The sequence below is a fragment of the Heterodontus francisci genome, unplaced genomic scaffold, assembly GCF_036365525.1.
Source record: "Heterodontus francisci isolate sHetFra1 unplaced genomic scaffold, sHetFra1.hap1 HAP1_SCAFFOLD_524, whole genome shotgun sequence".
In the NCBI taxonomy this organism is placed as follows: domain Eukaryota; kingdom Metazoa; phylum Chordata; class Chondrichthyes; order Heterodontiformes; family Heterodontidae; genus Heterodontus; species Heterodontus francisci.
The window spans coordinates 414,634-431,732 of NW_027140348.1; the positions used below are offsets into that span (position 1 = coordinate 414,634).

The window sequence follows — 17,099 nt, forward strand, 5'->3', positions numbered from 1 at the left end:
TACAGTCCCACTGGTCTCACTGATTCACACTGTTTACAGTCCCACAGGTGGGCTGAGTGAGTGGTTGAACATTTGTACAGCTGCTGAGATATTATGATGATTGGAGACTTGTAGACAAGCCTGTTCGGAGTTTGGAACTGACTTTTCAAGTGACTTGGGGGGAATTTTTCCAGGGCATTGAAGGAAGTGAGATTGGAAGTGGGTCAGGGATTTGTGTGGTAAAATATACAAGGATGTGGTTAGAGAGGATCTTTATTTGTAGAGGCCCATGAGAAGTCTTCGTTGAAAAGGTAAATGAGAATAAGGTCAGGAGAGTATCTGCGCTTTCATTCTTTACGGACCCTTTTATCTTCTGGTCATTCTGTAGAACCCCCCCCCCCCTTTGACACCATTTTTCCCTTTTTCACAGAGAACGAATTGCTGACCTGATAGAGAATTTTCCGACCAGTGCCCGGAGCTGCGGTGGAAGCCACACGTTGACCTACGGTTACCATCGGCGATGCCCAAAGGTGTATGACCACCGTCCGACCATGATGCTAGATGAAGACCACTTCACAAAGGTCTGAAGTGAAATAGGGTATTCTCTAAATAGGTAGTTCTGAGGGTCCAGAAATCGGGTCAGAATGAGTCTGGTGTCCCACCTCTTATCACATTACATGGCTGCGTACGTTTCTGTGCACAAACCCCCTTGATCAGCGAAACCATGCCCAGCTGCTGAACAAAAAACAAGATTCCTTAACTGGATTCATGTGGTGTTGTTATATCCTTAGTTCATACTGTATCTAGTTGGTTATCAAGATAACTGAGGAACCACCTGGATTGGGAAGTAGCCAAATTTTGTGAGGCTCTCCTCCCAAAATGGAGCTATGCCAGGCAGGAGGGTCAGACACTGGACGATCGCACTATAGTAGGCTTGTCCAAACTTTTGTCTTAAATGTGGGGCCGGTGAGACAATCTCAGTAAGATAAAGTCTTTAAAAAATTATCTTACTATTAATCAAAATGACAACAAATGGGCAGTTTTGTGAAGAAGGTTTAAATGAGAAGATTAGTTTATTGACTTACTTTCTCGTTACTATGTTGGACACTGATTTAGTGTGATACCTGGCATTTTTTTGCTTGTGCAAGTAGTCAATGTCTGCCTGCACACTTGTAGCCATGTGGAGTATTCCGGATAGATATCCATCTGTCAGGAGTGTTTATCTCTCCCTCTATCTCTCTCGCCCTGTTTTCCCCCCTCTCTCTATCCCCCTTTTTTCTCTTGTGTCCCCCCTCCCTATCTCTCCCTCTCTCTGTCTGCCCCTTCTCTCTGTTCCCCCCCATTGTTTCCCCCCTCTCTCTGTTTCCCTCTCCCTCTCTTTGTTTTCCCCCTCTGTCTGTCTCTTTATTCCCCCACTCTCTCTTTGTTTCCCCCTCTCTTTGTTTTTCTTTCTCACTGTCCCCCCCCCCCCGTTTCCTCTCTCGTTTTGTATCCCCTCTCTCCCTCTTTGTTTCCCTCTCTCTCTCCCTCTTTGTTTTCCCCTCTCGCTCCCTCTTTGCTTCCCCCTCTGTCTGTCTCTTTGCTCCCCCCACTCTCTCTTTGTTTCTTCCCCTCTCTTTGTTTCCCCCACTTTGTTTCCCTTTCTCTCTGTTTCCCCCCTCTCTGTCTCTCTGTTTCTCCCTCTCTCTGTTCCCTCGCTGTCTTTGTTTCCCCCCTTCTCTTTCTGTCTGTTCCCCTCTCCCTCTCTCTCTCTCTCCCTCTCTCTGACAGTTGCAGGAAGCGGGAATGCTCAGCACAGCAGCTTTGTGGTTGGTCAGTTTGTTTAAAAACATCGCCCTGTCAGTTTTACAGCTGGCAGGTGCTGAAGCAGGAACACACTCCCCAACTTAAGACAGGTTCAGGGTTTTCTGACTTTATTAAAAGACCCCGGAAAGCCCTGAACCTGTCCAAAGTTGGGAAGCGAGTACCTGCTTCAGCAGCTGTCAGCTGTGAAACTGACAGGGCGATGTTTCTAAAAAGGATGGTCTACAAAGAAGATGACAATGTGAAATTTCCCATCTCCAGTCACGGAGCCCTGGTGAGGATGAGGAACGGTCCCGGGTACAGTTTACATCCATGGGCTGGGGATGGAAACCTTTGGCGGGCTGGATCCTGTAGCGAAGGCCATATGTTGGACAACCCTGCACTATAATGTCAGACACTGGGCTATCACACTCTAGGGTCAGACACTGGGCTGTTGCAGTATACGGTCAGATACTGGGTTATCACACTATAGGGTCAGATACTGGGTTATCACACTATACGGTCAGATACTGGGTTATCACACTATAAGATCAGATACTGGGTTATAACACTATAGGGCCAGACGCTGAGCTATTGCACTGTAGGCTCAGACACTGGACTATAACACTAACGGGTCAGACATTGGGGCTGTTGCAGTATACGGTCAGACACTGGGCTATCGCACTATTGAGTTGATTCTGCAAGCTGCACTCTTTGTTGCAGCTTCTGTGTCAGACAGGGTTGTGTGTGTGAAGCTTTCTCTGTAGGCTGCGCAGCTCCCGTTCTGACTTCATCGGTGTGGTTTGCTCTGGGCTCAGACCATAGCTGGTCTTAACTGAATTCATGTGCAGAACTATAGCCGCTTACCCTACACTGTCCACATAGCTACAGTGTCCATAAGTCTGCAGTGTCCATAAGTCTGCAGTGTCCAGAAATCTGCAGTGTCCATAAGTCTGCAGTGTCCATAAGTCTGCAGTGTCCAGAAATCTGCAGTGTCCAGAAATCTGCAGTGTCCAGAAATCTGCAGTGTCCAGAAATCTGCAGTGTCCAGATAGCTACAGTGTCCAGATAGCTACAGTGTCCAGATAGCTACAGTGTCCAGAAATCTGCAGTGCCCATAAATCTGCAGTGCCCATAAATCTGCAGTGCCCATAAATCTACAGTGCCCATAAATCTGCAGTGCCCATAAATCTGCAGTGCCCATAAATGTACAGTGTCCATAAATCTGCAGTGTCCATAAATCTGCAGTGTCCATAAATCTGCAGTGTCCAGATAGCTACAGTGTCCATAAATCTACAGTGCCCATAAATCTACAGTGCCCATAAATCTGCAGTGCCCATAAATCTGCAGTGTCCATAAATCTGCAGTGCCCATAAATCTACAGTGTCCATAAATCTGCAGTGTCCATAAATCTGCAGTGTCCAGATAGCTACAGTGTCAATAAATCTACAGTGTCCATAAATCTACAGTGTCCATAAATCTGCAGTGTCCATAAATCTGCAGTGCCCATAAATCTACAGTGTCCATAAATCTGCAGTGTCCATAAATCTGCAGTGTCCATAAATCTGCAGTGTCCATAAATCTACAGTGTCCATAAATCTACAGTGTCCATAAATCTGCAGTGTCCATAAATCTACAGGGTCCATAAATCTGCAGTGTCCAGATAGCTACAGTGTCCATAAATCTGCAGTGTCCATAAATCTGCAGTGTCCATAAATCTACAGGGTCCATAAATCTGCAGTGTCCAGATAGCTACAGTGTCAATAAATCTACAGTGTCCATAAATCTGCAGTGTCCATAAATCTGCAGTGTCCATAAATCTACAGTGTCAATAAATCTACAGTGTCCATAAATCTACAGTGTCCATAAATCTGCAGTGTCCATAAATCTACAGGGTCCATAAATCTGCAGTGTCCAGATAGCTACAGTGTCCATAAATCTGCAGTGTCCATAAATCTGCAGTGTCCATAAATCTGCAGTGTCCATAAATCTACAGTGTCCATAAATCTGCAGTGTCCATAAATCTACAGGGTCAATAAATCTACAGTGTCCATAAATCTGCAGTGTCCATAAATCTACAGTGTCCATAAATCTGCAGTGTCCATAAATCTACAGTGTTCATAAATCTGCAGTGTCCATAAATCTGCAGTGTCCATAAATCTGCAGTGTCAATAAATCTACAGTGTCCATAAATCTGCAGTGTCCATAAATCTGCAGTGTCCATAAATCTACAGTGTCAATAAATCTGCAGTGTCCATAAATCTACAGTGTCCATAAATCTACAGGGTCCATAAATCTGCAGTGTCCATAAATCTGCAGTGTCCATAAATCTACAGTGTCAATAAATCTGCAGTGTCCATAAATCTACAGTGTCCATAAATCTACAGTGTCCATAAATCTACAGGGTCCATAAATCTGCAGTGTCCATAAATCTGCAGTGTCCATAAATCTACAGGGTCCATAAATCTGCAGTGTCCAGAAATCTGCAGTGTCCATAAATCTGCAGGGTCCATAAATCTGCAGTGTCCATAAATCTACAGTGTCCATAAATCTGCAGTGTCCATAAATCTGCAGTGTCCATAAATCTACAGGGTCCATAAATCTGCAGTGTCCAGATAGCTACAGTGTCCATAAATCTGCAGTGTCCATAAATCTGCAGTGTCCATAAATCTGCAGTGTCCATAAATCTACAGTGCCCATAAATCTGCAGTGTCCATAAATCTACAGGGTCCATAAATCTGCAGTGTCCATAAATCTGCAGTGTCCATAAATCTGCAGTGCCCATAAATCTACAGTGTCAATAAATCTGCAGTGTCCATAAATCTGCAGTGTCCATAAATCTGCAGTGTCCATAAATCTACAGTGTCCATAAATCTACCGTGTCCATAAATCTACAGTGTCCACAAATCTACAGTGTCCAGATAGCTACAGTGCCCAGATATCTACAGTGTCCAGATAGCTACAGTGCCCATAAATCTACAGTGTCCATAAATCTACAGTGTACAGATAGCTACAGTGCCCATAAATCTACAGTGTCCATAAATCTACAGTGTACAGATAGCTACAGTGCCCATAAATCTACAGTGTCCAGATAGCTACAGTGTCCAGATAGCTACAGTGTCCATAAATCTACAGTGTCCATATAGCTACAGTGTCCATATAGCTACAGTGTCCATATAGCTACAGTGCCCATAAATCTACAGTGTCCAGATAGCTACAGTGTCCATAAATCTACAGTGTCCAGATAGCTAAAGTGTCCATAGATCTACAGTGCCCATAAATCTACAGTGTCCATAAATCTACAGTGTACAGATAGCGACAGTGCCCATATATCTCCAGTGTCCACAAATCTACAGTGTCCATATAGCTACAGTGTCCATAAATCTGCAGTGTCCATAAATCTGCAGTGCCCATAAATCTACAGTGTCCAGATAGCTACAGTGTCCATAAATCTACAGTGTCTAGATAGCTAAAGTGTCCATAAATCTACAGTGCCCATAAATCTTCAGTGTCCATAAATCTTCAGTGTCCACAAATCTACAGTGTCCACAAATCTACAGTGTCCATATAGCTACAGTGTCCATATAGCTACAGTGTCCATATAACTACAGTGCCCATAAATCTGCAGTGTCCATAAATCTGCAGTGTCCATAAATCTGCAGTGTCCATAAATCTACAGTGTCCATAAATCTACAGTGTCCATAAATCTACAGTGCCCATAAATCTGCAGTGTCCAGATAGCTACAGTGTCCAGATAGCTACAGTGTCCAGATAGCTACAGTGTCCATAAATCTACAGTGTCCATAAATCTGCAGTGCCCATAAATCTACAGTGTCCAGATAGCTACAGTGTCCAGATAGCTACAGTGTCCATAAATCTACAGTGCCCATAAATCTACAGTGTCCAGATAGCTACAGTGTCCATAAATCTACAGTGCCCATAAATCTACAGTGTCCAGATAGCTACAGTGTCCTTAAATCTACAGTGTCCTTAAATCTACAGTGTCCACAAATCTAGTGTCCATAAATCTGCAGTGTCCATAAATCTGCAGTGTCCATAAATCTGCAGTGTCCATAAATCTACAGGGTCCATAAATCTACAGGGTCCATAAATCTGCAGTGTCCATAAATCTACAGTGTCCATAAATCTACAGTGTCCAGATAGCTACAGTGTCAACAAATCTACAGTGTCCATAAATCTGCAGTGTCCATAAATCTGCAGTGTCCATAAATCTGCAGTGTCCAGATAGCTACAGTGTCCAGATAGCTGCAGTGTCCATAAATCTGCAGTGTCCATAAATCTGCAGTGCCCATAAATCTGCAGTGTCCATAAATCTACAGTGTCAATAAATCTGCAGTGTCCATAAATCTACAGTGTCAATAAATCTGCAGTGTCCATAAATCTACAGTGTCCATAAATCTACAGGGTCCATAAATCTGCAGTGTCCATAAATCTGCAGTGTCCATAAATCTACAGTGTCAATAAATCTGCAGTGTCCATAAATCTACAGTGTCCATAAATCTACAGTGTCCATAAATCTACAGGGTCCATAAATCTGCAGTGTCCATAAATCTGCAGTGTCCATAAATCTACAGGGTCCATAAATCTGCAGTGTCCATAAATCTACAGTGTCCATAAATCTGCAGTGTCCATAAATCTGCAGTGTCCATAAATCTACAGGGTCCATAAATCTGCAGTGTCCAGATAGCTACAGTGTCCATAAATCTGCAGTGTCCATAAATCTGCAGTGTCCATAAATCTGCAGTGTCCATAAATCTACAGTGCCCATAAATCTGCAGTGTCCATAAATCTGCAGTGTCCATAAATCTGCAGTGTCCATAAATCTGCAGTGCCCATAAATCTACAGTGTCAATAAATCTGCAGTGTCCATAAATCTGCAGTGTCCATAAATCTGCAGTGTCCATAAATCTACAGTGTCCATAAATCTACCGTGTCCATAAATCTACAGTGTCCACAAATCTACAGTGTCCAGATAGCTACAGTGCCCAGATATCTACAGTGTCCAGATAGCTACAGTGCCCATAAATCTACAGTGTCCATAAATCTACAGTGTACAGATAGCTACAGTGCCCATAAATCTACAGTGTCCATAAATCTACAGTGTACAGATAGCTACAGTGCCCATAAATCTACAGTGTCCAGATAGCTACAGTGTCCAGATAGCTACAGTGTCCATAAATCTACAGTGTCCATATAGCTACAGTGTCCATATAGCTACAGTGTCCATATAGCTACAGTGCCCATAAATCTACAGTGTCCAGATAGCTACAGTGTCCATAAATCTACAGTGTCCAGATAGCTAAAGTGTCCATAGATCTACAGTGCCCATAAATCTACAGTGTCCATAAATCTACAGTGTACAGATAGCGACAGTGCCCATATATCTCCAGTGTCCACAAATCTACAGTGTCCATATAGCTACAGTGTCCATAAATCTGCAGTGTCCATAAATCTGCACTGCCCATAAATCTACAGTGTCCAGATAGCTACAGTGTCCATAAATCTACAGTGTCTAGATAGCTAAAGTGTCCATAAATCTACAGTGCCCATAAATCTTCAGTGTCCATAAATCTTCAGTGTCCATAAATCTACAGTGTCCACAAATCTACAGTGTCCATATAGCTACAGTGTCCATATAGCTACAGTGTCCATATAACTACAGTGCCCATATATCTGCAGTGTCCATAAATCTGCAGTGTCCATAAATCTGCAGTGTCCATAAATCTACAGTGTCCATAAATCTACAGTGCCCATAAATCTGCAGTGTCCAGATAGCTACAGTGTCCAGATAGCTACAGTGTCCAGATAGCTACAGTGTCCATAAATCTACAGTGTCCATAAATCTGCAGTGCCCATAAATCTACAGTGTCCAGATAGCTACAGTGTCCAGATAGCTACAGTGTCCATAAATCTACAGTGCCCATAAATCTACAGTGTCCAGATAGCTACAGTGTCCATAAATCTACAGTGCCCATAAATCTACAGTGTCCAGATAGCTACAGTGTCCTTAAATCTACAGTGTCCTTAAATCTACAGTGTCCACAAATCTAGTGTCCATAAATCTGCAGTGTCCATAAATCTGCAGTGTCCATAAATCTGCAGTGTCCATAAATCTACAGGGTCCATAAATCTACAGGGTCCATAAATCTGCAGTGTCCATAAATCTACAGTGTCCATAAATCTACAGTGTCCAGATAGCTACAGTGTCAACAAATCTACAGTGTCCATAAATCTGCAGTGTCCATAAATCTGCAGTGTCCAGATAGCTACAGTGTCCAGATAGCTGCAGTGTCCATAAATCTGCAGTGTCCATAAATCTGCAGTGTCCATAAATCTGCAGTGCCCATAAATCTGCAGTGTCCATAAATCTACAGTGTCAATAAATCTGCAGTGTCCATAAATCTACAGGGTCCATAAATCTGCAGTGTCCATAAATCTGCAGTGTCCAGATAGCTACAGTGTCCATTAATCTACAGGGTCCATAAATCTGCAGTGTCCATAAATCTGCAGTGTCCAGATCGCTACAGTGTCCATAAATCTGCAGTGTCCATAAATCTGCAGTGTCCATAAATCTGCAGGGTCCAGATAGCTGCAGTGTCCATAAATCTACAGTGTCCATAAATCTACAGTGTCCATAAATCTACAGGGTCCATAAATCTGCAGTGTCCATAAATCTGCAGTGTCCAGATAGCTACAGTGTCCATAAATCTACAGGGTCCATAAATCTGCAGTGTCCATAAATCTGCAGTGTCCAGATAGCTGCAGTGTCCATAAATCTGCAGTGTCCATAAATCTGCAGTGTCCAGATAGCTACAGTGTCCAGATAGCTACAGTGTCCATAAATCTGCAGTGTCCATAAATCTGCAGTGTCCATAAATCTGCAGTGTCCATAAATCTACAGTGTCCATAAATCTGCAGTGTCCATAAATCTACAGGGTCCATAAATCTGCAGTGTCCAGATAGCTACAGTGTCCAGATAGCTACAGTGTCCATAAATCTACAGTGTCCATAAATCTACAGTGCCCATAAATCTACAGTGTCCATAAATCTGCAGTGCCCATAAATCTACAGTGCCCATAAATCTACAGTGCCCATAAGTCTGCAGTGTCCATAAGTCTGCAGTGTCCAGAAATCTGCAGTGTCCATAAGTCTGCAGTGTCCATAAGTCTGCAGTGTCCAGAAATCTGCAGTGCCCATAAATCTGCAGTGCCCATAAATCTACAGTGTCCATAAATCTGCAGTGTCCATAAATCTGCAGTGTCCAGATAGCTACAGTGTCCATAAATCTACAGTGCCCATAAATCTGCAGTGCCCATAAATCTGCAGTGCCCATAAATCTGCAGTGTCCATAAATCTGCAGTGCCCATAAATCTACAGTGTCCATAAATCTGCAGTGTCCATAAATCTGCAGTGTCCAGATAGCTACAGTGTCCATAAATCTACAGTGTCCATAAATCTGCAGTGTCCATAAATCTGCAGTGTCCATAAATCTACAGTGTCCATATATCTGCAGTGTCCATAAATCTGCAGTGTCCATAAATCTGCAGTGTCCATAAATCTACAGGGTCCATAAATCTGCAGTGTCCAGATAGCTACAGTGTCCATAAATCTGCAGTGTCCATAAATCTGCAGTGTCCATAAATCTACGGTGTCAAGATAGCTACAGTGTCAATAAATCTACAGTGTCCATAAATCTGCAGTGTCCATAAATCTGCAGTGTCCATAAATCTGCAGTGTCCATAAATCTACAGTGTCAATAAATCTGCAGTGTCCATAAATCTACAGTGTCCATAAATCTACAGTGTCCATAAATCTGCAGTGTCCATAAATCTACAGGGTCCATAAATCTGCAGTGTCCAGATAGCTACAGTGCCCATAAATCTGCAGTGTCCATAAATCTGCAGTGTCCATAAATCTACAGTGTCCATAAATCTACAGTGTCCATAAATCTACAGGGTCCATAAATCTACAGGGTCAATAAATCTACAGTGTCCATAAATCTGCAGTGTCCATAAATCTACAGTGTCAATAAATCTACAGTGTCCATAAATCTGCAGTGTCCATAAATCTAGTGTCCATAAATCTGCAGTGTCCATAAATCTGCAGTGTCCATAAATCTACAGTGTCAATAAATCTACAGTGTCCATAAATCTGCAGTGTCCATAAATCTGCAGTGTCAATAAATCTGCAGTGTCCATAAATCTACAGTGTCCATAAATCTACAGTGTCCATAAATCTACAGGGTCCATAAATCTGCAGTGTCCATAAATCTGCAGTGTCCATAAATCTACAGTGTCAATAAATCTGCAGTGTCCATAAATCTGCAGTGTCCATAAATCTGCAGTGTCCATAAATCTACAGGGTCCATAAATCTGCAGTGTCCATAAATCTGCAGTGTCCATAAATCTACAGGGTCCATAAATCTGCAGTGTCCATAAATCTACAGTGTCCATAAATCTGCAGTGTCCATAAATCTGCAGTGTCCATAAATCTACAGGGTCCATAAATCTGCAGTGTCCAGATAGCTACAGTGTCCATAAATCTGCAGTGTCCATAAATCTGCAGTGTCCATAAATCTGCAGTGTCCATAAATCTACAGGGTCCATAAATCTGCAGTGTCCAGATAGCTACAGTGTCCATAAATCTGCAGTGTCCATAAATCTGCAGTGTCCATAAATCTGCAGTGCCCATAAATCTACAGTGCCCATAAATCTGCAGTGTCCATAAATCTGCAGTGTCCATAAATCTACCGTCTCCATAAATCTACAGTGTCCACAAATCTACAGTGCCCAGATATCTACAGTGTCCAGATAGCTACAGTGCCCATAAATCTACAGTGTCCATAAATCTACAGTGTACAGATAGCTACAGTGCCCATAAATCTACAGTGTCCATAAATCTACAGTGTACAGATAGCTACAGTGTCCATATAGCTACAGTGTCCATATAGCTACAGTGCCCATAAATCTACAGTGTCCAGATAGCTACAGTGTCCATAAATCTACAGTGTCCATAAATCTACAGTGTCCATATAGCTACAGTGTCCATATAGCTACAGTGTCCATATAGCTACAGTGCCCATAAATCTACAGTGTCCAGATAGCTACAGTGTCCATAAATCTACAGTGTCCAGATAGCTAAAGTGTCCATAGATCTACAGTGCCCATAAATCTACAGTGTCCATAAATCTACAGTGTACAGATAGCGACAGTGCCCATATATCTCCAGTGTCCACAAATCTACAGTGTCCATATAGCTACAGTGTCCATAAATCTGCAGTGTCCATAAATCTGCAGTGCCCATAAATCTACAGTGTCCAGATAGCTACAGTGTCCATAAATCTACAGTGTCCAGATAGCTAAAGTGTCCATAAATCTACAGTGCCCATAAATCTTCAGTGTCCATAAATCTTCAGTGTCCATAAATCTTCAGTGTCCACAAATCTACAGTGTCCATATAGCTACAGTGCCCATAAATCTGCAGTGTCCATAAATCTGCAGTGTCCATAAATCTGCAGTGTCCATAAATCTACAGTGTCCATAAATCTACAGTGCCCATAAATCTGCAGTGTCCAGATAGCTACAGTGTCCAGATAGCTACAGTGTCCATAAATCTACAGTGCCCATAAATCTACAGTGTCCAGATAGCTACAGTGTCCATAAATCTACAGTGCCCATAAATCTACAGTGTCCAGATAGCTACAGTGTCCTTAAATCTACAGTGTCCTTAAATCTACAGTGTCCACAAATCTAGTGTCCATAAATCTACAGTGTCCATAAATCTGCAGTGTCCATAAATCTGCAGTGTCCATAAATCTACAGGGTCCATAAATCTGCAATGTCCATAAATCTACAGTGTCCAGATAGCTACAGTGTCCAGATAGCTACAGTGTCCAGATAGCTACAGTGTCCATAAATCTACAGTGTCCATAAATCTGCAGTGTCCATAAATCTGCAGTGTCCATAAATCTGCAGTGTCCAGATAGCTACAGTGTCCATAAATCTGCAGTGTCCATAAATCTGCAGTGTCCATAAATCTGCAGTGCCCATAAATCTGCAGTGTCCATAAATCTACAGTGTCAATAAATCTGCAGTGTCAATAAATCTACAGGGTCCATAAATCTGCAGTGTCCATAAATCTGCAGTGTCCAGATAGCTACAGTGTCCATTAATCTACAGGGTCCATAAATCTGCAGTGTCCATAAATCTGCAGTGTCCAGATCGCTACAGTGTCCATAAATCTGCAGGGTCCATAAATCTGCAGTGTCCATAAATCTGCAGTGTCCAGATAGCTACAGTGTCCATAAATCTGCAGTGTCCATAAATCTGCAGTGTCCATAAATCTGCAGGGTCCAGATAGCTGCAGTGTCCATAAATCTACAGTGTCCATAAATCTGCAGGGTCCATAAATCTGCAGTGTCCATAAATCTGCAGTGTCCAGATAGCTGCAGTGTCCATAAATCTGCAGTGTCCATAAATCTGCAGTGTCCAGATAGCTACAGTGTCCAGATAGCTACAGTGTCCATAAATCTGCAGTGTCCATAAATCTGCAGTGTCCATAAATCTACAGTGTCCATAAATCTGCAGTGTCCATAAATCTACAGGGTCCATAAATCTGCAGTGTCCAGATAGCTACAGTGTCCAGATAGCTACAGTGTCCAGATAGCTACAGTGTCCATAAATCTACAGTGTCCATAAATCTGCAGGGTCCATAAATCTACAGTGTCCATAAATCTACAGTGTCCATAAATCTGCAGTGTCCAGATAGCTACAGTGTCCATAAATCTGCAGTGTCCATAAATCTGCAGTGTCCATAAATCTACAGTGTCCATAAATCTGCAGTGTCCAAAAATCTGCAGTGTCCATAAATCTGCAGTGTCCATAAATCTACAGGGTCCATAAATCTACAGGGTCCATAAATCTGCAGTGTCCAGATAGCTACAGTGTCCATAAATCTGCAGTGTCCATAAATCTGCAGTGCCCATAAATCTGCAGTGTCCATAAATCTGCAGTGTCCATAAATCTACAGGGTCCATAAATCTGCAGTGTCCAGATAGCTACAGTGTCCATAAATCTGCAGTGTCCATAAGTCTACGGTGTCCATAAATCTGCAGTGTCCATAAATCTGCAGTGTCCATAAATCTGCAGTGTCCATAAATCTACAGTGTCCATAAATCTGCAGTGCCCATAAATCTACAGTGCCCATAAATCTGCAGTGCCCATAAATCTGCAGTGTCCATAAATCTACAGGGTCCATAAATCTGCAGTGTCCAGATAGCTACAGTGTCCATAAATCTGCAGTGTCCATAAATCTGCAGTGTCAATAAATCTACAGTGTCCATAAATCTGCAGTGTCCATAAATCTACAGTGCCCATAAATCTGCAGTGTCCATAAATCTACAGGGTCCATAAATCTACAGTGTCCATAAATCTGCAGTGCCCATAAATCTACAGTGCCCATAAATCTGCAGTGCCCATAAATCTGCAGTGCCCATAAATCTGCAGTGTCAATAAATCTGCAGTGTCCATAAATCTACAGGGTCCAGATAGCTACAGTGTCCATAAATCTGCAGTGTCCATAAATCTGCAGTGACCATAAATCTACAGGGTCCATAAATCTACAGTGTCAATAAATCTACAGTGTCCATAAATCTACAGTGTCCATAAATCTGCAGTGTCCATAAATCTGCAGTGTCCATAAATCTACAGTGTCCATAAATCTGCAGTGTCCATAAATCTGCAGTGTCCATAAATCTACAGGGTCCATAAATCTACAGTGTCCATAAATCTGCAGTGCCCATAAATCTGCAGTGTCAATAAATCTGCAGTGTCAATAAATCTGCAGTGTCCATAAATCTACAGTGTCCATCAATCTACAGTGTCGATTAATCTGCAGTGTCCATAAATCTACAGGGTCCATAAATCTGCAGGGTCCATAAATCTGCAGTGTCCAGATAGCTACAGTGTCCATAAATCTGCAGTGTCCATAAATCTGCAGTGTCCATAAATCTGCAGTGTCCATAAATCTACAGGGTCCATAAATCTACAGGGTCAATAAATCTACAGTGCCCATAAATCTGCAGTGTCCATAAATCTACCGTGCCCATAAATCTACAGTGTCCATAAATCTACAGTGTCCACAAATCTACAGTGTCCAGATAGCTACAGTGCCCATATATCTACAGTGCCCATAAATCTACAGTGTCCATAAATCTACAGTGTACAGATAGCTTCGGTGCCCATATATCTACAGTGTCCACAAATCTACAGTGTCCATATAGCTACAGTGTCCATATAGCTACAGTGTCCATATAGCTACAGTGCCCATAAATCTACAGTGTCCATAAATCTGCAGTGTCCATAAATCTGCAGTGTCCATAAATCTACAGTGTCCAGATAGCTACAGTGTCCATAAATCTACAGTGCCCATAAATCTACAGTGTCCAGATAGCTACAGTGTCCATAAATCTACAGTGTCCAGATAGCTAAAGTGTTCATAAATCTACAGTGCCCATATATCTACAGTGCCCATAAATCTACAGTGTCCATAAATCTACAGTGTACAGATAGCTTCGGTGCCCATATATCTACAGTGTCCACAAATCTACAGTGTCCATATAGCTACAGTGTCCATATAGCTACAGTGTCCATATAGCTACAGTGCCCATAAATCTACAGTGTCCATAAATCTGCAGTGTCCATAAATCTGCAGTGTCCATAAATCTACAGTGTCCAGATAGCTACAGTGTCCATAAATCTACAGTGCCCATAAATCTACAGTGTCCAGATAGCTACAGTGTCCATAAATCTACAGTGTCCAGATAGCTAAAGTGTTCATAAATCTACAGTGCCCATAAATCTGCAGTGTCCATAAATCTACAGTGTCCATAAATCTACAGTGTCCACAAATCTACAGTGTCCATAAATCTGCATTGTCCATAAATCTGCATTGTCCATAAATCTACAGTGTCCATAAATCTGCAGTGTCCATAAATCTGCAGTGTCCATAAATCTACAGTGTCCACAAATCTGCAGTGTCCATAAATCTGCAGTGTCCATAAATCTACAGTGTCCACAAATCTACAGTGTCCATATAGCTACAGTGTCCATATAGCTACAGTGCCCATAAATCTACAGTGTCCATAAATCTGCAGTGTCCATAAATCTGCATTGTCCATAAATCTGCAGTGTCAATAAATCTACAGTGTCCATAAATCTACAGTGCCCATAAATCTACAGTGTCCAGATAGCTACAGTGTCCATAAATCTGCAGTGTCCATAAATCTGCAGTGTCCATATATCTGCAGTGTCCATATATCTACAGTGTCCATATAGCTACAGTGTCCATATAGCTACAGTGTCCAGATAGCTACAGTGTCCATAAATCTACAGTGTCCATAAATCTACAGTGTCCAGATAGCTGCAGTGTCCATATAGCTACAGTGTCCACAAATCTACAGTGTCCATATAGCTACAGTGTCCATATAGCTACAGTGTCCATATAGCTACAGTGTCCACAAATCTACAGTGTCCATATAGCTACAGTGTCCATATAGCTACAGTGCCCATAAATCTACAGTGCCCATAAATCTGCAGTGTCCATAAATCTACAGTGTCCATAAATCTACAGTGTCCACAAATCTACAGTGTCCACATAGCTACAGTGTCCACATAGCTACAGTGCCCATAAATCTACAGTGTCCATAAATCTGCAGTGTCCATAAATCTGCAGTGTCCATAAATCTGCAGTGTCCATAAATCTGCATTGTCCATAAATCTGCAGTGTCAATAAATCTACAGTGCCCATAAATCTACAGTGCCCATAAATCTACAGTGTCCAGATAGCTACAGTGTCCATAAATCTGCAGTGTCCATAAATCTGCAGTGTCCATAAATCTGCATTGTCCATAAATCTGCAGTGTCAATAAATCTACAGTGCCCATAAATCTACAGTGCCCATAAATCTACAGTGTCCAGATAGCTACAGTGTCCAGATAGCTACAGTGTCCATAAATCTGCAGTGTCAATAAATCTACAGTGTCCATAAATCTACAGTGCCCATAAATCTACAGTGTCCAGATAGCTACAGTGTCCAGATAGCTACAGTGTCCATATAGCTACAGTGCCCATAAATCTGCAGTGTCCATAAATCTGCAGTGTCCATAAATCTGCAGTGTCCATAAATCTACAGTGTCAATAAATCTACAGTGCCCATAAATCTACAGTGTCCAGATAGCTACAGTGTCCAGATAGCTACAGTGTCCATAAATCTACAGTGTCCATAAATCTACAGTGTCCATAAATCTACAGTGTCCAGATTGCTACAGTGTCCATAAATCTACAGTGCCCATAAATCTACAGTGTCCAGATAGCTACAGTGTCCATAAATCTGCAGTGTCCATAAATCTACAGTGCCCATAAATCTACAGTGTCAATAAATCTACTGTGTCCATAAATCTGCAGTGTCCATAAATCTGCAGTGTCCATAAATCTGCAGTGTCAATAAATCTACAGTGTCCATAAATCTGCAGTGCCCATAAATCTACAGTGTCAATAAATCTGCAGTGCCCATAAATCTACAGTGTCCATAAATCTGCAGTGTCAATAAATCTGCAGTGTCCATAAATCTACAGTGTCCATAAATCTACAGTGTCCATAAATCTGCAGTGTCCATAAATCTACAGGGTCCATAAATCTGCAGTGTCCATAAATCTGCAGTGCCCATAAATCTGCAGTGCCCATAAATCTGCAGTGTCAATAAATCTGCAGTGTCCATAAATCTGCAGTGTCCATAAATCTGCAGTGCCCATAAATCTGCAGTGTCAATAAATCTGCAGTGTCAATAAATCTGCAGTGTCCATAAATCTGCAGTGTCCATAAATCTGCAGTGCCCATAAATCTGCAGTGCCCATAAATCTGCAGTGTCAATAAATCTGCAGTGTCCATAAATCTGCAGTGTCCATAAATCTGCAGTGCCCATAAATCTACAGTGTCAATAAATCTGCAGTGTCAATAAATCTGCAGTGTCCATAAATCTACAGTGTCCATAAATCTGCAGTGTCAATAAATCTGCAGTGTCCATAAATCTGCAGTGTCCATAAATCTGCAGTGCCCATAAATCTGCAGTGCCCATAAATCTACAGTGTCAATAAATCTGCAGTGTCAATAAATCTGCAGTGTCAATAAATCTGCAGTGTCCATAAATCTACAGTGTCCATAAATCTGCAGTGTCCATAAATCTGCAGTGTCCATAAATCTGCAGTGCCCATAAATCAGCAGTGTCAATTAATCTGCAGTGTCCATAAATCTGCAGTGTCC

The 17,099-nt window shown here is 41.9% G+C and overlaps 1 protein-coding gene across 4 annotated transcripts in view; it reads left to right on the forward strand.

The window, feature by feature from the left end:
- LOC137359321 (glutamine-rich protein 2-like) overlaps window positions 1-17,099 on the forward strand; it is a 399,372-nt gene that overhangs the window by 208,441 nt on the left and 173,832 nt on the right. For all 4 annotated transcript variants that reach the window (XM_068025348.1, XM_068025349.1, XM_068025350.1 and 1 more), the window contains one exon: window positions 410-560. In XM_068025348.1, the coding sequence (XP_067881449.1) occupies window positions 410-560 (151 nt within the window). The remainder of the gene's footprint in view (window positions 1-409; window positions 561-17,099) is intronic.